The following is a 21,167-nucleotide window of genomic DNA, read 5'->3' as shown; positions in this document are numbered from 1 at the left end:
CCTGCCGTGGTGTTTCCCGTCCTGGCTGGCCCCGTTGACATTCCCTGCTACAGTGTCCAGAAGTCCCAGGCAGTCACATCTTCCCAAACATCTGTTCAGGTTTGAAAACACTCCGTGTCCTACCAGGTGGGAGGTGATACCTCGTGGTGCCTTTGCTTTGCCTTTCCATTGTGATAGGCGACTTTGGGAAACTTGCCCTCTGTGTGCTGCTCTCTGTGGTCTTCTTGGACGGTGGGTCTCTCCCAGGCTTCCACTCATCTACAACTGAGGTATTTGCCTTTTGATTCAATTGATTTGTAGTTGTTTCCCATATATTCCAAATATGAGCCCCTGTTTCAAATACAAGATTTACAAATATCCTCTTCTGTAGGTTGTCTTTCCATTCAGTGGATTGTTAGACACTGTCCTTTCTGTTTGTTTCTATTTTAATGGAGGTACAGTGTTGTTTCACTCTCTGCTGTGGAGCAACGTTCCCCAGTCGTGTGTGTCCATTAACGTATGTTCCTTTTTTGATATTATTGCCGTCTGAGATCAGGTCGATTACAGGAGATTGGATCTCGTTCTCCGTGTGCTGCAACAGGAGGACCTTGTTGTCTCTCCATTCTCAATGCCGTAGTTGGCGTCAACTGCCCCCAAACTCCCAGTCCGTGCCCTTCACAACCACAAGTCTGTTCTCTGCATCCGTGGGTTCTGTGGACAGGTTCCTTTGTGCCGTGCTTTAGATTCCACCTCTAAGTGAGATCAGGTGGTATCCGTCTTTCTCTTTGTCACGTACTTCACTTTGCACGAGAATCTCCCGATCCATCCCTATTGTTTTGAGTGGCATTGGTTTCTTCTTCGATTTTCTGGCCGAGTCGTGAATTCCATCATCTATGTGGACCACATCGTCATGAGCCATTCATCTGTCTGTGGACATGAGGTGGCTTCCCTGTCTTGGCTGTTGTGAACAGTGCTGCCATAAACATAGAGGGGCATATGTCTTTTTCCTGGATACATTTGTCCTGATATTTCCCAGGGTGCTCGGCTTGCTAGGTCGCATGCCCTGCTGTGTTCAGTTTTTGCAGGACCCTCCATGGTGTCTTCCATAGTGGTTGTACCAGTGTACGTTCGCATCGGCAATGCTGGGGCGGGGGAGCCTTTTCTCCACCCGTATCTGCGACCGACACCAGAGCTCTCGGCAACGCTGGATCCTTAACCCCCTCAGCGAGGCCAGGGATCAACCCCGCAAGCTCGTGGTTCCTAGTCGGATTCGTTTCCGCTGTGCCCTGACGGGAACTCCTGGGTGGTTTCTTTGCTGTTGTTGTTGTGGAGGTGTATGAGTTTTCTTTATTTATGTTTTGGAGGTGAACCTCACGGGCAGTGGTCCCTTTCTCCTCAGTGCTTCTGTAGAGCTGCTGTCCACAGTGTGCCAGCCACTGGCCAGAAGGAGCCATTTCTGCTTAATTGAGTTCAGTCAGTAGTTAGGTCTGCCTCTTGCAGTGAACAGAATAAAGCAGCCTATGGTTCACTCCCAGGGGCCACCACACAAGTGTGTCCATGCAGCTGGAATTTCAGGTGTGTCACCCTGGAGCTGAGGCCTCCAGATGGACTCGTAGAAGGGAGATGTGTAAGGCTCCATCCCTCAGCAGCCCACGATCTCTGAAGGTTTGCCACTGTGGCCAATGTTTTATGGAAGCTTCTGAGGCCGTAGAGCAGAGGGAAGTTCTGAGCACACGGAGGACAAGCCAGGGTGGTGCTGTGTGGCCGCAAACAACCCTAAGTAGGGGATACGTGTGGGGGACAGGCTCTAACACCTTGATTCCTTATGTCTGTGTCTCTGCAGTATGTTTCATGGAGAGTCTGAGTGACAGCAACCATGATGAAAGTGATACAGGTAAGAACAGCTCTCAGGTAGGAGCCAATGGGAGAGGGATCCCGGGACACTTGGGTGACGCCTGCTGCTTGGAGTGTGGGGCAGGTGAGTCTGAAACTTAAAAACAGAAAGAAATTGATGTAAAGATGTTCACCGCCTACTTTAATAAGGAGAGGGAGCAGATATGAGATGCCTGAATGTTGGCATCTGTGCTCACCTTGTGTGGAAGGGTCTCAGTCCATGGAGCAGAGGGAGGGTCTGGGCACCTGGAGGAAAAACCAGGGTGATGCTCTGTACCCGTAGTCACCTCAGGGAAGCCAGAGAAACGGGAGGGCCACTCTTTCTAACTCCTTGATTCCCCTGATGGTGTGTTTCTACAGACTCAGTGGTGGAGAGCCTGAGCAGCCGCCAGGATGAGGAGGCTGCAGGTAGGGAAGAGCACGCAGCTGGGATCCAGTGGGAGAGGGTTCCTGGGAGCACCTGGGTTCCGCCTGCTGCCGGGAGAGGGAGGAAGTGGGGGATAGGACTTGGCGGGTGGGTGGGTGGGTGGCCTAATGAGTGGCACTCTGCTGTGGTGTTTTCCCCTGTGAAATGGATACCACGAAGAAGACTTGGGTCCCTGGTCTTTGTTGTGCTGTGTTTGTATTCCTCTCTCCTTTTCTTTGAGAGGGAGAATCGATTTTCCCTCCCAAAGCTGCTCCTTCCTGCTTTGGTCTCTGCCCGTTGTGCAAGTTTGCTTTGTGATTGGCACCGTGAGGGCCCAGTGCACAAGAGCTGTTGACTTGGTTTCCTTTATTGGCCTTGAGGGACCTGAAGTGGTGGCACCTGAAGTGGTGGCACCTTGACCCTGGAGACCAAGTTGGTCGAGTGAGTGTCAGGTGGTGGGTGAGAAGGCAGCTCTCTGGCTCTGCATGTTTGGGATTTCTGGCCTCCCTGTCCTATTGTGTCCTCACGGTGTGTCCTGAGGGAAGGGATGTTCGCAGAGTTGGATGAGTTAAAGGAGGCATACTTGGAGTTCCAGTGGTTAAGGAATCCAACTAGGAACCATGAGATTGCGGGTTCGATCGCTGGCCTCACTCAGTGAGTTAAGGATCCAGTAATGCCGTGAGCTGTGGTGTAGGTGGCAGATGCAGCTGGGATCCTGCCTTGCTGTGGCTCTGACATAAAATGGCAGCTACGGCTCCTATTAGACCCCTAGCCTGGGAACCTCCATATGGCATGTGTGTGGCCCTAAAAAGCAACAAGTATCAATAGAAAAAAAAAATAGAGAAATCAGGCAGCACAGAGAAGGAAATATCGTGCAACTCAACATATAGGTGGTAACCAGACTCGGCAGAGTGTCAGAGATGGAAAGTAGAAATGGCCAAGACCTGGCAGCAGGGCTGAAGGGGGAGTCATTCCTGAATGGGTGCAGAGGTCCTATGAGTTATGATGAGAAAAGTTGTTATGGACAGTGGTGCAAAGTACATAGCATTGGGAAGGCCTGCTCTCCCCGTGAGTTTCCTATTGCCAAAGTATTCCAAAGAGAAGCATTATGTATCTAAGAAAAGAAAAGAGGCGAAACATCCCAGAGGATGGCGTGTGAACACAGGAGTACCCTGTGGGAAGAGTAGGGAAGCTGAAATGATCTCCTGCCATTTCAGAAGATGGAGGAATGTGGCTGGAGAGGAAAATGGGCAGGAGGATTCACGAGACTCTGTCATGGCAGCAGAGCCTGCATGCTCGTGTTGGCCATTTCTCAGATGGAGAATATGCCACGGAGAGGTTCCCTTTAGCAAGAGAGGCAGAGGCTCCCTTTCTCAGGTCTTTCAAGGTGCTCTCTGCCGTCCTTCAAAACGTTTACCCGGGAGGATGGGCCAAGAGAAGCTCCATCCGTGCTTCATCCCACCCCCACCCCTTGACTCCCAGCCCATGTCCAGTCAGGTGAGGTGCCCAGAGTACCTCCCGAGCAGCACCACCGCCTTGCTGACAGTGACTGTGTGTCCCCCTAGCAACCCTCGATGATGTTGTGGAGGCCGGCGGGAGTGAGAAGATAGAGGAAGAGGCCCTGGCTGGGGCAAATGAGGAGGAGGTGGGGCCGGGAACTGAGAAGGTGCAGGAGGAGGCTGCCTGCATTGACGAGGCAGAGGAGGAGGCAGGCCCATCCCTTGAAAATGACGAGGAGTCCCCAGCCAGCGACCTGGTTGAGCAGGAAGACCAGCTTGCCCCCAAGGTAAGCTCACCTTTCTTGATCGGAGATTTAAAAAGGTGCCTCCTTTCTTCTTGGATGTGCCTACTTCAGAAAAGGAAATCTGAGCAAGTCCATTATAGAGGATATATGCACATTCCTCTGTGGAGGAATGTTGAGTCAAAGTTTGGTACCAACCAATAACTCCTTCCAAGGGGCATTGGCAAAAGGGACCACATCAGTTCCCAAGTGTACATAGGGAGCATTTGTCTTTGAAGAAGCCTGAATGTTTTGTTTTGTTGTCTTTTTGCCTTTTCTAGGGCCATTCCTGTGGCATATGGAGGTTCCCAGGCTCAGGGTCAAACCAGAGCTGTAGCCACCGGCCTGCGCCAGAGCCACAGCAACGCGGGATCCGAGCAACGTCTGCAACCTACACCTCAGCTCACGGCAATGCCGGATCCTTAACCCACTGAGCAAGGCCAGGGATCGAACCCGCAACCTCATGGTTCCTGGTCGGATTCGTTAACCACTGTGCCACGACGGGAACTCCAAAGAAGCCTGAATGTTTTTTAAATGAACGTGGACTTGGGAGGTCTTCCATGAAAAGCTGGTGCCTTTTCCACAGGTGTCTTTGCTGTCTTCTTTTGGGGAAACGGACTCAACTCTGCCTTCTGTCTGTGTGCCTGCGGTCCGCAACCACAGGAAGACCTGTGGCCACAGTGCAGAGGATGCTGTGACACTCACAGTGTTTTCTTTTCTCTCATCACAGGTGGACGGGATGGACGATGAAAGCCGTAAGTATTCTGGAACCCGGCTCTGCTGAGGAGAAGTCCAGGTGTTGAGGAAGGGCGGGGGGTGCTTTCCTGCCCCTTTGGTTGCAGAGACACCCTGATTCTGGGTTCCTCCTGGGAAAGGGGGTGAAGGATGGGGTGAAAGAGACTGACTTCCCACAAAAGGGCCATCCCAAGTCCTCGGGTCCCTGGAGGAAAGGAGGCTCTTTGTATGGTGGGGGTAGGTGTCCGGGAACATTGGGGGGTGTGCGTGTGAGGGCCTGTTGGTGTGATTGTGAACCAGTGTGAGTGGGTGTGTTTTGTGGGGAGTCACTTGTGCCTTAGCACCACATAGCTGTCCAGTTTCTCGTTGAACAGTCTCATGATGACCGCAGGCTAACTGTCCATTCCCTCATTCTCCCTGCACCCGCTGGGAGCAAGGTTTGGGGAAAAGGCTTTCCTTCCTCTGTTGGTCTTTCGTTTCCTCTTTTCTTCCCCCTCTGCTTGGTGCAGACTTTCATGCTGTTGTTTCAAACATGTGCCATGAACTCGAGCCTCTTGAGGTTGTAAGTGTCCCGAGGAGTGTTGTGAACGCTGTGCTCCCCCCGCACCTCCTGCCCACTCGGGGCAGCCACCCTTCCAGCCTCTGCTCAGGAGTGGTCTTTCAGACACCTCATGTGCATGACATCAGAGAGTCTTTGTCCTTCTGTGTCTGACTGGCTTCACTTGAAGTGATGTCCTCCAGCGAGTTCCTGTTGAGGCTCAGAGCTCATGAACCTGACCAGTACCTATGAGGACACGGGTTCGACCCTTGGCCTTGCCCAGTGGGTGAAGAATCCCGCATTGCGGTGAGCTGCGGCAGAGGTCCCAGACGCGGCTGGTATCCAGCTTGGCTGTGGCTGTGGTGTCGGCCGGTGGCCACAGCTCTGATTTGCCGCCTCGCCTGGGAATTTCCATCTGCTGCGGGGGCAGCCCTCAAGCCCAAAAGTGAATCAGTCAATAATGTCCTGGAGTTCTCTGTGCATTGCTGCAATGGGTAGGGTTTCCTTCTTCTGTGACAACGGAATACCTTGCTATGGTCTGTATCCACCCCGTTGTCTTTCTCAGTCTGTGTGCCCGTGGACACTGGGGCTCTGTTTCTGTTGGGCTCTTGTGTATGGCGCTGCCGTGATCCTGGGATGGCAGGTCTCTTTACCCGACACTGATGGATCTTCCTTTACATGTCCATGCAGCAGTGGGATTGCAGGGTCCTGCCGTGGTGTTTCCCGTCCTGGCTGGCCCCGTTGACATTCCCTGCTACAGTGTCCAGAAGTCCCAGGCAGTCACATCTTCCCAAACATCTGTTCAGGTTTGAAAACACTCCGTGTCCTACCAGGTGGGAGGTGATACCTCGTGGTGCCTTTGCTTTGCCTTTCCATTGTGATAGGCGACTTTGGGAAACTTGCCCTCTGTGTGCTGCTCTCTGTGGTCTTCTTGGACGGTGGGTCTCTCCCAGGCTTCCACTCATCTACAACTGAGGTATTTGCCTTTTGATTCAATTGATTTGTAGTTGTTTCCCATATATTCCAAATATGAGCCCCTGTTTCAAATACAAGATTTACAAATATCCTCTTCTGTAGGTTGTCTTTCCATTCAGTGGATTGTTAGACACTGTCCTTTCTGTTTGTTTCTATTTTAATGGAGGTACAGTGTTGTTTCACTCTCTGCTGTGGAGCAACGTTCCCCAGTCGTGTGTGTCCATTAACGTATGTTCCTTTTTTGATATTATTGCCGTCTGAGATCAGGTCGATTACAGGAGATTGGATCTCGTTCTCCGTGTGCTGCAACAGGAGGACCTTGTTGTCTCTCCATTCTCAATGCCGTAGTTGGCATCAACTGCCCCCAAACTCCCAGTCCGTGCCCTTCACAACCACAAGTCTGTTCTCTGCATCCGTGGGTTCTGTGGACAGGTTCCTTTGTGCCGTGCTTTAGATTCCACCTCTAAGTGAGATCAGGTGGTATCCGTCTTTCTCTTTGTCACGTACTTCACTTTGCACGAGAATCTCCCGATCCATCCCTATTGTTTTGAGTGGCATTGGTTTCTTCTTCGATTTTCTGGCCGAGTCGTGAATTCCATCATCTATGTGGACCACATCGTCATGAGCCATTCATCTGTCTGTGGACATGAGGTGGCTTCCCTGTCTTGGCTGTTGTGAACAGTGCTGCCATAAACATAGAGGGGCATATGTCTTTTTCCTGGATACATTTGTCCTGATATTTCCCAGGGTGCTCGGCTTGCTAGGTCGCATGCCCTGCTGTGTTCAGTTTTCGCAGGACCCTCCATGGTGTCTTCCATAGTGGTTGTACCAGTGTACGTTCGCATCGGCAATGCTGGGGCAGGGGAGCCTTTTCTCCACCCGTATCTGCGACCGACACCAGAGCTCTCGGCAACGCTGGATCCTTAACCCCCTCAGCGAGGCCAGGGATCAACCCCGCAAGCTCGTGGTTCCTAGTCGGATTCGTTTCCGCTGTGCCCTGACGGGAACTCCTGAGTGGTTTCTTTGCTGTTGTTGTTGTGGAGGTGTATGAGTTTTCTTTATATATGTTTTGGAGGTGAACCTCACGGGCAGTGGTCCCTTTCTCCTCAGTGCTTCTGTAGAGCTGCTGTCCACAGTGTGCCAGCCACTGGCCAGAAGGAGCCATTTCTGCTTAATTGAGTTCAGTCAGTAGTTAGGTCTGCCTCTTGCAGTGAACAGAATAAAGCAGCCTATGGTTCACTCCCAGGGGCCACCACACAAGTGTGTCCATGCAGCTGGAATTTCAGGTGTGTCACCCTGGAGCTGAGGCCTCCAGATGGACTCGTAGAAGGGAGATGTGTAAGGCTCCATCCCTCAGCAGCCCACGATCTCTGAAGGTTTGCCACTGTGGCCAATGTTTTATGGAAGCTTCTGAGGCCGTAGAGCAGAGGGAAGTTCTGAGCACACGGAGGACAAGCCAGGGTGGTGCTGTGTGGCCGCAAACAACCCTAAGTAGGGGATACGTGTGGGGGACAGGCTCTAACACCTTGATTCCTTATGTCTGTGTCTCTGCAGTATGTTTCATGGAGAGTCTGAGTGACAGCAACCATGATGAAAGTGATACAGGTAAGAACAGCTCTCAGGTAGGAGCCAATGGGAGAGGGATCCCGGGACACTTGGGTGACGCCTGCTGCTTGGAGTGTGGGGCAGGTGAGTCTGAAACTTAAAAACAGAAAGAAATTGATGTAAAGATGTTCACCGCCTACTTTAATAAGGAGAGGGAGCAGATATGAGATGCCTGAATGTTGGCATCTGTGCTCACCTTGTGTGGAAGGGTCTCAGTCCATGGAGCAGAGGGAGGGTCTGGGCACCTGGAGGAAAAACCAGGGTGATGCTCTGTACCCGTAGTCACCTCAGGGAAGCCGGAGAAACGGGAGGGCCACTCTTTCTAACTCCTTGATTCCCCTGATGGTGTGTTTCTACAGACTCAGTGGTGGAGAGCCTGAGCAGCCGCCAGGATGAGGAGGCTGCAGGTAGGGAAGAGCACGCAGCTGGGATCCAGTGGGAGAGGGTTCCTGGGAGCACCTGGGTTCCGCCTGCTGCCGGGAGAGGGAGGAAGTGGGGGATAGGACTTGGCGGGTGGGTGGGTGGGTGGCCTAATGAGTGGCACTCTGCTGTGGTGTTTTCCCCTGTGAAATGGATACCACGAAGAAGACTTGGGTCCCTGGTCTTTGTTGTGCTGTGTTTGTATTCCTCTCTCCTTTTCTTTGAGAGGGAGAATCGATTTTCCCTCCCAAAGCTGCTCCTTCCTGCTTTGGTCTCTGCCCGTTGTGCAAGTTTGCTTTGTGATTGGCACCGTGAGGGCCCAGTGCACAAGAGCTGTTGACTTGGTTTCCTTTATTGGCCTTGAGGGACCTGAAGTGGTGGCACCTGAAGTGGTGGCACCTTGACCCTGGAGACCAAGTTGGTCGAGTGAGTGTCAGGTGGTGGGTGAGAAGGCAGCTCTCTGGCTCTGCATGTTTGGGATTTCTGGCCTCCCTGTCCTATTGTGTCCTCACGGTGTGTCCTGAGGGAAGGGATGTTCGCAGAGTTGGATGAGTTAAAGGAGGCATACTTGGAGTTCCAGTGGTTAAGGAATCCAACTAGGAACCATGAGATTGCGGGTTCGATCGCTGGCCTCACTCAGTGAGTTAAGGATCCAGTAATGCCGTGAGCTGTGGTGTAGGTGGCAGATGCAGCTGGGATCCTGCCTTGCTGTGGCTCTGACATAAAATGGCAGCTACGGCTCCTATTAGACCCCTAGCCTGGGAACCTCCATATGGCATGTGTGTGGCCCTAAAAAGCAACAAGTATCAATAGAAAAAAAAATAGAGAAATCAGGCAGCACAGAGAAGGAAATATCGTGCAACTCAACATATAGGCGGTAACCAGACTCGGCAGAGTGTCAGAGATGGAAAGTAGAAATGGCCAAGACCTGGCAGCAGGGCTGAAGGGGGAGTCATTCCTGAATGGGTGCAGAGGTCCTATGAGTTATGATGAGAAAAGTTGTTATGGACAGTGGTGCAAAGTACATAGCATTGGGAAGGCCTGCTCTCCCCGTGAGTTTCCTATTGCCAAAGTATTCCAAAGAGAAGCATTATGTATCTAAGAAAAGAAAAGAGGCGAAACATCCCAGAGGATGGCGTGTGAACACAGGAGCACCCTGTGGGAAGAGTAGGGAAGCTGAAATGATCTCCTGCCATTTCAGAAGATGGAGGAATGTGGCTGGAGAGGAAAATGGGCAGGAGGATTCACGAGACTCTGTCATGGCAGCAGAGCCTGCATGCTCGTGTTGGCCATTTCTCAGATGGAGAATATGCCACGGAGAGGTTCCCTTTAGCAAGAGAGGCAGAGGCTCCCTTTCTCAGGTCTTTCAAGGTGCTCTCTGCCGTCCTTCAAAACGTTTACCCGGGAGGATGGGCCAAGAGAAGCTCCATCCGTGCTTCATCCCACCCCCACCCCTTGACTCTCAGCCCATGTCCAGTCAGGTGAGGTGCCCAGAGTACCTCCCGAGCAGCACCACCGCCTTGCTGACAGTGACTGTGTGTCCCCCTAGCAACCCTCGATGATGTTGTGGAGGCCGGCGGGAGTGAGAAGACGGAGGAAGAGGCCCTGGCTGGGGCAAATGAGGAGGAGGTGGGGCCGGGAACTGAGAAGGTGCAGGAGGAGGCTGCCTGCATTGACGAGGCAGAGGAGGAGGCAGGCCCATCCCTTGAAAATGACGAGGAGTCCCCAGCCAGCGACCTGGTTGAGCAGGAAGACCAGCTTGCCCCCAAGGTAAGCTCACCTTTCTTGATCGGAGATTTAAAAAGGTGCCTCCTTTCTTCTTGGATGTGCCTACTTCAGAAAAGGAAATCTGAGCAAGTCCATTATAGAGGATATATGCACATTCCTCTGTGGAGGAATGTTGAGTCAAAGTTTGGTACCAACCAATAACTCCTTCCAAGGGGCATTGGCAAAAGGGACCACATCAGTTCCCAAGTGTACATAGGGAGCATTTGTCTTTGAAGAAGCCTGAATGTTTTGTTTTGTTGTCTTTTTGCCTTTTCTAGGGCCACTCCTGTGGCATATGGAGGTTCCCAGGCTCAGGGTCAAACCAGAGCTGTAGCCACCGGCCTGCGCCAGAGCCACAGCAACGCGGGATCCGAGCAACGTCTGCAACCTACACCTCAGCTCACGGCAATGCCGGATCCTTAACCCACTGAGCAAGGCCAGGGATCGAACCCGCAACCTCATGGTTCCTGGTCGGATTCGTTAACCACTGCGCCACGACGGGAACTCCAAAGAAGCCTGAATGTTTTTTAAATGAACGTGGACTTGGGAGGTCTTCCATGAAAAGCTGGTGCCTTTTCCACAGGTGTCTTTGCTGTCTTCTTTTGGGGAAACAGACTCAACTCTGCCTTCTGTCTGTGTGCCTGCGGTCCGCAACCACAGGAAGACCTGTGGCCACAGTGCAGAGGATGCTGTGACACTCACAGTGTTTTCTTTTCTCTCATCACAGGTGGACGGGATGGACGATGAAAGCCGTAAGTATTCTGGAACCCGGCTCTGCTGAGGAGAAGTCCAGGTGTTGAGGAAGGGCGGGGGGTGCTTTCCTGCCCCTTTGGTTGCAGAGACACCCTGATTCTGGGTTCCTCCTGGGAAAGGGGGTGAAGGATGGGGTGAAAGAGACTGACTTCCCACAAAAGGGCCATCCCAAGTCCTCGGGTCCCTGGAGGAAAGGAGGCTCTTTGTATGGTGGGGGTAGGTGTCCGGGAACATTGGGGGGTGTGCGTGTGAGGGCCTGTTGGTGTGATTGTGAACCAGTGTGAGTGGGTGTGTTTTGTGGGGAGTCACTTGTGCCTTAGCACCACATAGCTGTCCAGTTTCTCGTTGAACAGTCTCATGATGACCGCAGGCTAACTGTCCATTCCCTCATTCTCCCTGCACCCGCTGGGAGCAAGGTTTGGGGAAAAGGCTTTCCTTCCTCTGTTGGTCTTTCGTTTCCTCTTTTCTTCCCCCTCTGCTTGGTGCAGACTTTCATGCTGTTGTTTCAAACATGTGCCATGAACTCGAGCCTCTTGAGGTTGTAAGTGTCCCGAGGAGTGTTGTGAACGCTGTGCTCCCCCCGCACCTCCTGCCCACTCGGGGCAGCCACCCTTCCAGCCTCTGCTCAGGAGTGGTCTTTCAGACACCTCATGTGCATGACATCAGAGAGTCTTTGTCCTTCTGTGTCTGACTGGCTTCACTTGAAGTGATGTCCTCCAGCGAGTTCCTGTTGAGGCTCAGAGCTCATGAACCTGACCAGTACCTATGAGGACACGGGTTCGACCCTTGGCCTTGCCCAGTGGGTGAAGAATCCCGCATTGCGGTGAGCTGCGGCAGAGGTCCCAGACGCGGCTGGTATCCAGCTTGGCTGTGGCTGTGGTGTCGGCCGGTGGCCACAGCTCTGATTTGCCGCCTCGCCTGGGAATTTCCATCTGCTGCGGGGGCAGCCCTCAAGCCCAAAAGTGAATCAGTCAATAATGTCCTGGAGTTCTCTGTGCATTGCTGCAATGGGTAGGGTTTCCTTCTTCTGTGACAACGGAATACCTTGCTATGGTCTGTATCCACCCCGTTGTCTTTCTCAGTCTGTGTGCCCGTGGACACTGGGGCTCTGTTTCTGTTGGGCTCTTGTGTATGGCGCTGCCGTGATCCTGGGATGGCAGGTCTCTTTACCCGACACTGATGGATCTTCCTTTACATGTCCATGCAGCAGTGGGATTGCAGGGTCCTGCCGTGGTGTTTCCCGTCCTGGCTGGCCCCGTTGACATTCCCTGCTACAGTGTCCAGAAGTCCCAGGCAGTCACATCTTCCCAAACATCTGTTCAGGTTTGAAAACACTCCGTGTCCTACCAGGTGGGAGGTGATACCTCGAGGTGCCTTTGCTTTGCCTTTCCATTGTGATAGGCGACTTTGGGAAACATGCCCTCTGTGTGCTGCTCTCTGTGGTCTTCTTGGACGGTGGGTCTCTCCCAGGCTTCCACTCATCTACAACTGAGGTATTTGCCTTTTGATTCAATTGATTTGTAGTTGTTTCCCATATATTCCAAATATGAGCCCCTGTTTCAAATACAAGATTTACAAATATCCTCTTCTGTAGGTTGTCTTTCCATTCAGTGGATTGTTAGACACTGTCCTTTCTGTTTGTTTCTATTTTAATGGAGGTACAGTGTTGTTTCACTCTCTGCTGTGGAGCAACGTTCCCCAGTCGTGTGTGTCCATTAACGTATGTTCCTTTTTTGATATTATTGCCGTCTGAGATCAGGTCGATTACAGGAGATTGGATCTCGTTCTCCGTGTGCTGCAACAGGAGGACCTTGTTGTCTCTCCATTCTCAATGCCGTAGTTGGCATCAACTGCCCCCAAACTCCCAGTCCGTGCCCTTCACAACCACAAGTCTGTTCTCTGCATCCGTGGGTTCTGTGGACAGGTTCCTTTGTGCCGTGCTTTAGATTCCACCTCTAAGTGAGATCAGGTGGTATCCGTCTTTCTCTTTGTCACGTACTTCACTTTGCACGAGAATCTCCCGATCCATCCCTATTGTTTTGAGTGGCATTGGTTTCTTCTTCGATTTTCTGGCCGAGTCGTGAATTCCATCATCTATGTGGACCACATCGTCATGAGCCATTCATCTGTCTGTGGACATGAGGTGGCTTCCCTGTCTTGGCTGTTGTGAACAGTGCTGCCATAAACATAGAGGGGCATATGTCTTTTTCCTGGATACATTTGTCCTGATATTTCCCAGGGTGCTCGGCTTGCTAGGTCGCATGCCCTGCTGTGTTCAGTTTTCGCAGGACCCTCCATGGTGTCTTCCATAGTGGTTGTACCAGTGTACGTTCGCATCGGCAATGCTGGGGCGGGGGAGCCTTTTCTCCACCCGTATCTGCGACCGACACCAGAGCTCTCGGCAACGCTGGATCCTTAACCCCCTCAGCGAGGCCAGGGATCAACCCCGCAAGCTCGTGGTTCCTAGTCGGATTCGTTTCCGCTGTGCCCTGACGGGAACTCCTGGGTGGTTTCTTTGCTGTTGTTGTTGTGGAGGTGTATGAGTTTTCTTTATATATGTTTTGGAGGTGAACCTCACGGGCAGTGGTCCCTTTCTCCTCAGTGCTTCTGTAGAGCTGCTGTCCACAGTGTGCCAGCCACTGGCCAGAAGGAGCCATTTCTGCTTAATTGAGTTCAGTCAGTAGTTAGGTCTGCCTCTTGCAGTGAACAGAATAAAGCAGCCTATGGTTCACTCCCAGGGGCCACCACACAAGTGTGTCCATGCAGCTGGAATTTCAGGTGTGTCACCCTGGAGCTGAGGCCTCCAGATGGACTCGTAGAAGGGAGATGTGTAAGGCTCCATCCCTCAGCAGCCCACGATCTCTGAAGGTTTGCCACTGTGGCCAATGTTTTATGGAAGCTTCTGAGGCCGTAGAGCAGAGGGAAGTTCTGAGCACACGGAGGACAAGCCAGGGTGGTGCTGTGTGGCCGCAAACAACCCTAAGTAGGGGATACGTGTGGGGGACAGGCTCTAACACCTTGATTCCTTATGTCTGTGTCTCTGCAGTATGTTTCATGGAGAGTCTGAGTGACAGCAACCATGATGAAAGTGATACAGGTAAGAACAGCTCTCAGGTAGGAGCCAATGGGAGAGGGATCCCGGGACACTTGGGTGACGCCTGCTGCTTGGAGTGTGGGGCAGGTGAGTCTGAAACTTAAAAACAGAAAGAAATTGATGTAAAGATGTTCACCGCCTACTTTAATAAGGAGAGGGAGCAGATATGAGATGCCTGAATGTTGGCATCTGTGCTCACCTTGTGTGGAAGGGTCTCAGTCCATGGAGCAGAGGGAAGGTCTGGGCACCTGGAGGAAAAACCAGGGTGATGCTCTGTACCCGTAGTCACCTCAGGGAAGCCGGAGAAACGGGAGGGCCACTCTTTCTAACTCCTTGATTCCCCTGATGGTGTGTTTCTACAGACTCAGTGGTGGAGAGCCTGAGCAGCCGCCAGGATGAGGAGGCTGCAGGTAGGGAAGAGCACGCAGCTGGGATCCAGTGGGAGAGGGTTCCTGGGAGCACCTGGGTTCCGCCTGCTGCCGGGAGAGGGAGGAAGTGGGGGATAGGACTTGGCGGGTGGGTGGGTGGGTGGCCTAATGAGTGGCACTCTGCTGTGGTGTTTTCCCCTGTGAAATGGATACCACGAAGAAGACTTGGGTCCCTGGTCTTTGTTGTGCTGTGTTTGTATTCCTCTCTCCTTTTCTTTGAGAGGGAGAATCGATTTTCCCTCCCAAAGCTGCTCCTTCCTGCTTTGGTCTCTGCCCGTTGTGCAAGTTTGCTTTGTGATTGGCACCGTGAGGGCCCAGTGCACAAGAGCTGTTGACTTGGTTTCCTTTATTGGCCTTGAGGGACCTGAAGTGGTGGCACCTGAAGTGGTGGCACCTTGACCCTGGAGACCAAGTTGGTCGAGTGAGTGTCAGGTGGTGGGTGAGAAGGCAGCTCTCTGGCTCTGCATGTTTGGGATTTCTGGCCTCCCTGTCCTATTGTGTCCTCACGGTGTGTCCTGAGGGAAGGGATGTTCGCAGAGTTGGATGAGTTAAAGGAGGCATACTTGGAGTTCCAGTGGTTAAGGAATCCAACTAGGAACCATGAGATTGCGGGTTCGATCCCTTGCCTCACTCGGTGTCTTAAATATCCAGCATTTTTGTGAGCTATGGTGTTTGTCGCAGATACAGCTTGCATCCTGTATTTCGTGGCTGTGGTTTCGACTGGCAGCTGCAGCTCCCATTTTGTCCCTAGCCTGGGAACCTCCATATCCTGTCAGAGTTGCCCTAGAATAAAGAAAAAGACAAAAATAGTATAAAATAAAATAAAGGAGAAGTCATCTGGGGTTGCTGCATAGGATCCAGTACCCTTGAGTCCTGTCCACCTGCACAGCTGACCCCAGGCTGCTGTCATGACTCTCCTCCCCTCTGGGAGAGGTCCATGTCCAGCTGCCCAAAGAGACCACCCCTGGCCAGCAGGAATTTGGGGGACTGTGTGAAGGAGCTGCTGGCCTTGCTTCAGACCCTTTCTCTCCTGGCCCTGTGACCTCATCTCCTGGGATTGACCATGTCCCAGACAGAGCCTCTGGCAGCAGGACCAGGTGGTCACAGCTCCTGTTGGATCCCCCTCTTCCCATCAGACTGCTATCCCCTGATCCCCAAATCCCAGTCATGTTGACCCTGTGTCCCTTCCTAGCCTGGCCCTGGTCTCCTCCCTCCCAGGTCCCCGAGGCTCAGGCCAAATGGAGGCAGGTGGTGAGCATTCACATCGGGTCTGTACTGAACCAATCTCAGCCTGAGAGAAGTGACACAGGGTCCTTTCCCTCTGAGTTTGTGTCAGCCTCTCTAAGGCCTCCCTCATGTCGGGGCTCCAGAAAACAATCAAGATGAAGGCATCTATCCCTCAGTGCTCATGTACGAAGAGTGGCTCACCTGGCACAGCCCTGCATCCTTGTGGATGCTTAGTGCTCCTGGCATCACACAGAAGACATGGCAGGATCCCAACCTGAGTGGGAATTTCCAGGGTCTGGGTCTTCCCTCAGTCTCTGTAAGGCCCAGGGATGGCCTGGGCCATCCCATGCCACCCATTCTCAAACTGAGGTTGGAACTTCTGTAAATTCTTTGACATAGATGACAAGTTCAAATGCAGCAACCCCTGAGGCAATTCAGTTCTGTCTTCTCTTGGGAAAAGTGAAAGGCTAGGATTCAAATTTGTTGTATTCCTTTCAGTGACTTTTCACTGTGTCATCTAATAACATGAATGTAACTTGTTTTAGTACACTTTCAAAAGCATTGTCTTCTCAGAGTTCCTGCTGTGGCTCAGTGGGTTAAAAACACGACATGGTGTCCATGAAGATGCAGGTTCAATCCCTGGCCTCGCTCAGTCAGTTGAAGAATCTGGCATTGCTGCAAGCTGTGGCATACATTGCAAAGGCGATTCAAATCCCACCTTGTGGCATCTGTTTTAGGCCTGCAGAGGCAGCTTGTCCCTGACCCCTAGCCCATGAACGTCCATATGCTGCAGGTGTGGCTGAAAAAAGAAAAAGAGAATACCTTTCTTCTATATACTTTTCATGCAGCAATAGAATAAAAAGATAAATTTATATTTCTACTACCACATCTTCATGATTTTTTGAAACTCTTAATACTGAAAAATATTTATTGAATTTCTTTTGCTATAGATTATTTACTGTATTGTGTTAGTTTCAGGTGTACAGCTTCAAATTCTTTTTCTTTACAGGTTATGAGAAGATATTGCATAGAGTTCCATGTGCTACACAGTGAATCCTTGTTGCTTCTCTATTAATCTCACACTCCCAATTGATCCCTTCCCTTCCTTTCCCTTTCCCCTTTGCTAATGGAAGTTTGCTTCCCATGTCTGTGCGTTGTTTCAGTTTTGTAAAAAAGCTGGATTGTAGTCATGTTTCAGATTCAGCATAGAAGTGTTAGAACTTTCATCTTTGTCTAACTTACTTCACGTAGTATGATAATCTCTAGGTCTGTCCATGTTGCTGCAAATTGCATGGCTTCATTCTTTCTTATGGCTGAGTGTGACTCCTATATATACATGAAGTATTTTTTGAAGAAGTGAGGTATTTTTGTACCTATTTCTGCTGTACAGCGAAGGGACCCAGTCACACCTATTTATACATTATTTTTCTCTTCTTATGTTCCATTGTGTTCTCTCCAAAGAGACTGAATACAGTTCCCTGTGCTACAGCGTAGGGCCTCATTGCTTATCCATCCTAAATGTAAGCGTTTGCATCGACCAACCCCAAATTCCCAGTCCATCCCACTTCCTCTCCCCTCCCCCTTGGCTCCCCACACGTCTGTCCTCTAGATCTGTGAGTCTGTTTCTGTTCTGGAGATATGTTCCTTTGTGCCCTATCTTGGCTTCTGCATGGAAGTGATGTCATGTGGTATTTGTCATTGTCTTTCTGACTTGTGCCACATACCATGATAACTTTAGTGGCATCGCTGTTGCTGCCAGTGGCATTGTTTCTTTCTTGTACACAGCTGAGTGGTACGACATTGTATATGTGTACCCCATCGTCTTCATCCATCCATCTGTTGGTGGACATTTAGATTGCTTCCATGCCTTGGCTCTTGTGAATTGTGCCATGAACATACAGGGGCATGTGTTTTTTGAGGGGGGTTTGGGTTTTTTTTTGTTTTTCATTTTTTTGTGTTTTTACCATTTCTTGGGCCGCTCCCGTGGAATATGGAGGTTCCCAGGCTAGGGGTCAAATCGGAGCTGGAGCTGCTGGCCTACACCACAGCCACAGCAATGCAGGATCCGAGCTGTGTCTGCAAACTACACCACAGCTCATGGCAACGCCGGATCCTTAACCCACTGAGCAAGGCCAGGGATTGAACCCGCAACCTCATGTTTCCTAGTTGGATTCGTTAACCACTGAGCCACGATGGGAACTCCACAGGAGCATGTGTCTTTTTGAGTGAAAGTTTTGTCTGGGTAGATGCCCAGGTGTGGGATCGCTGGATCATATAGGGTAGTACTGTAGTGAGTTTTCTGAGGAACCCCCATACTCTTTTCCAGAGTGGTCACACTGATTTCCACTGCCACCAACAGTGTAGGAGGGTTCCCCTTTCTCCACACCCCCTCCAGCATTTGTTATCTATCAACTTAATGACGGCCATTCTAACAGGTGTGGGGTGGTCCCTCGCTGCAGTTTTGATGTGTAGTCCCCTCGTACCAAGCAAGGTTGAGCATCTCTTCATGTGCCTATTGGCCATCCCTAAGCCTCATCTGGAGAAATGTCTCTTTAGGTCTTCCGGCTCTTTTTGCATTGAGTTGTTTGGTTTTTGTGGTGGTGGATGAGTTGTATGTGTTGTTTCTCTATTTTGAAGGTAAAGCCATTGGTGGGTGAATCATGTACAAATATTCTCTCCTAGAATAGATTTACAAGGAGATCCTGCTGAATAGCATTGAGAACTATGTCTAGATACTCATGTTGCAACAGAAGAAAGGGTGGGGGAAAAACTGTAATTGCAATGTATATATGTAAGGATAACCTGACCCCCTTGCTGTACAGTGGGAAAATAAAAAAAAAAAACAAATATTCTCTCCCATTCTGTGGAGTTTTTCTTTTTTAAAAAAAGGTCTCCTTTGCTGTGCAAACGCTTTTGAGCTTAATTAGTTCCTACTGATTTAGTTGTGTTTTTATTGTCATTATTCTAGGAGGCATATCAAACAAGATCTTGATGCGATTTATGTCCAAGAGCATTCTGCCTGTTGTTCTCTAGGGGTTTTCTAGTATCTGGCCTTACATGGAGGTCGCCCAGCCATTTGGAGTTTATTTCTGTGTATGGTGTTAGTGAATGTTCTCACTGCACTTTTGACAGGTACCTGTCCGGTTTTCCCAGCACTACTGATGGAAGACAATGTCTTTCCTCCAGTGTATGTTCTTGCCTCCTTTGCCATAGAGCAGTTGACCCTTGGTGCTTGGGTTTATTTCTGGGCTTTCTGACTGATCAGTGTTGCTGCTTTTTCGCCAGGATCATAGAGTTGAATGACTGTAGCTTTGTAGTATAGTCTGAATACAGGAAGACTGATTTCTCCACTTCTTCCCCCCCCCCCTTGAAAAGCACAAGCGAGAATGGCCAGGAGGTAGAAAGCATTCTCAGGGTAAAAGGAGGTCTTCAGGCCTCTGTCCATTTCTGCCACGCAGGTCTCATGGTTAGTGGTATAAAGCATGGGCTGCAGGGGCTGGTTACCCCTTCCCTTGGGTTATCAGATGTCCTGCTCCTCCCAGGGCCCCACTGGGAGGGACTACATCCTTGTCTCCTGGAGCCTCCCCTTTCCGCTGCATCTGTTTCACTGTGCAGGGATCAGTCCCTTGAAGGCTGCCCAGCCCAATGCACAGGGAACTCGCTCCTGGAGGACAATTGTATTCCCTCTTTGCTAACAGAAAACCTCCTCAGCTAAGCACAGCATAGACGGCAGTGCCACGGGGATCTGAGCCCTGGGGAGTTCCAGGCCCTGAGGAGCCTGACGGACCCACACATCCACCCAGGGGAGCCCTCCTTCCATCTGACTCTGCACCTCCTCGGTGATGGCATCCCTGTGTTTGTGTTGCAGACTCCTCTGGGACACCTTGAAGCCTCAGCCTGGGACTGGAAGAGTCCAAAAGTTTCCATCTTGACCAGGATACAAGATTGACCTCACTCTTCATCTATTACGAGCCAACTTTAGTATAAGCTTAGTTCTTTATTGTCTAGATTTAGTATTAAGTTCTGATACATGTTTACTACTTGGTATATAAGATTTTGGTAGAATGTAAGATTGTGTATTAAATAATTGTTACCTATCCATTTGCTTTTTTTAAAACTAGTTTTCGATAAAATAAACACAGGTATAGGAAAGCCCCCTTAAGCAGAGGTAGAACTTAATGCACTGGAGTCAGGCAGTCACCCTAGTGTCCACCCCCTGTCCTGTCACCCGCATCAGTCCTGACTGAAGAAGGGGACTGTGGATTTAGTCCTGACCAACTGCCCTCAAGCCAGTTTCTTTCCAAGGATTCTGTGGCCTCATGTCGGTTTGTACCTTTGACCATGGGAACTCTGTCACGCTCCCTCTTTCAGGATGACATGGTTGGCCGAGCCTTGCATGCCCAGATCCTGGCTGCTGGAACATCCATATCTCACCTTTTCCCTCCTCATGTCTCTGACATGTTTCTTTATATCCCATGCCTGGAGTTGGTATTTTTAAAACATGTAGAGTGACACCGAATGAGACACAGATAAAAACTGTAAAAGTAATTTTAATAAAGTACACTTTGATTGCAAAGCAAGTGTGTTTTGTGTTAATGGATCCCTTGGGAGGATAAAGAATGGCATACCCAAGTATGGAAGGCAGAGATAGGAAACATGAGAGAAGGCATGAACGTGCAGATTTTTCGGCAAAGGCCAAGAGAAACATTTCTTTGTCCACAGAAGGAAGATGTGGTGCTGCAGAATTGGGTGGCAAGAGTATTTTCTCTATTCCAAAATCTGAGAGTGAATCCCAAGGTTAACACTTTTCCCCTCCCCAGAATGCGTTGTCACACCTTTCCATTGTCCACGCATCGTCGTGCTCTGCTCTCCCTGCCTTGTAGGACTCTGGGTTCTGCATGATCAGGGTTGCACCTGAAACAACAAAGAAAGAGAGGGAAAGACCAGCTGTCTTTGCCTTGGCTTCTCAAACCCCTCGGGCTCTCCTGGGCTTCCTGGCTTTCCGTGTCTAAAGATGCTCCTAGTGGGAAGCTGAGTCCTGGTCATTCAGATAGGACGTGGGATGGCCAAACTGGGTTCACCCCTGGGAACAGACTTTGCACACTTCCCCAGGTTGTAATGCACATCCCGGCCCCAACCCCACCTACCCCCATGCTCCAGTGCTTCTACTGGGCGACCACAAAAAGAGGAGGCTTTTTCCACCGTCCACCAGCAACAAAAACAGAGGAGACAGAGACCAAAAGGAAGACAGACAGGGAGAGAGAGAGAGGGCTGAGCATAAAATGGGGAGAAAGTGGAAACAAGAGTGAGAGAAAGACACCAAAAATTCAGAGAGAAAGAGAGGGAAGAGAGGCAGTTGACATAGTGGCCTTAGCATCGGGCTCAAGTCACCCCTAGTGACCAAAGCTGTCACAAGTCTGAGCTATCTCAAGGTGTTTTTCGTCCTGGTGAAGCATCTCCCCTGGGGAAGCCATTCTGAAGTTGGCAGAGGGGTTGAGGGGCCTGCAGCTCCTGGGGTCCCTGCTGGGCCGATCAGGTCAGGTTCTCCCCCAGATTTCCACAGACAC

The 21,167-nt window shown here is 50.8% G+C and overlaps 1 protein-coding gene across 17 annotated transcripts in view; it reads left to right on the top strand.

Moving 5' to 3' along the window:
* LOC146398907 (uncharacterized) overlaps window positions 1-20,176 on the top strand; it is a 109,300-nt gene extending 89,124 nt beyond the window's left edge. For 12 of the 17 annotated variants that reach the window (XM_084980797.1, XM_084980791.1, XM_084980796.1 and 9 more), the window contains 11 exons: window positions 1,823-1,873; window positions 2,233-2,280; window positions 3,844-4,064; window positions 4,789-4,813; window positions 7,861-7,911; window positions 8,271-8,318; window positions 9,881-10,101; window positions 10,826-10,850; window positions 13,898-13,948; window positions 14,308-14,355; window positions 19,469-20,176. In XM_084980797.1, coding sequence (XP_084836923.1) covers window positions 1,823-1,873; window positions 2,233-2,280; window positions 3,844-4,064; window positions 4,789-4,813; window positions 7,861-7,911; window positions 8,271-8,318; window positions 9,881-10,101; window positions 10,826-10,850; window positions 13,898-13,948; window positions 14,308-14,355; window positions 19,469-19,488 — 809 coding nt within the window. In that variant the 3' untranslated portion in view covers window positions 19,489-20,176. The remainder of the gene's footprint in view (window positions 1-1,822; window positions 1,874-2,232; window positions 2,281-3,843; window positions 4,065-4,788; window positions 4,814-7,860; window positions 7,912-8,270; window positions 8,319-9,880; window positions 10,102-10,825; window positions 10,851-13,897; window positions 13,949-14,307; window positions 14,356-19,468) is intronic. The other 5 variants (XM_084980801.1, XM_084980802.1, XM_084980800.1 and 2 more) reach the window with 2 other exon arrangements.
* Window positions 20,177-21,167: the final 991 nt, after the last annotated feature.

This window comes from Sus scrofa, chromosome 10 (genome assembly GCF_054392235.1).
Source record: "Sus scrofa isolate SSC_HxYL_T2T_F1_AM1 chromosome 10, Sscrofa_HxYL_maternal_Yorkshire_Landrace_v2.0, whole genome shotgun sequence".
NCBI lineage: Eukaryota > Metazoa > Chordata > Mammalia > Artiodactyla > Suidae > Sus > Sus scrofa.
This window is presented reverse-complemented; position numbering and strand designations above follow the sequence as displayed.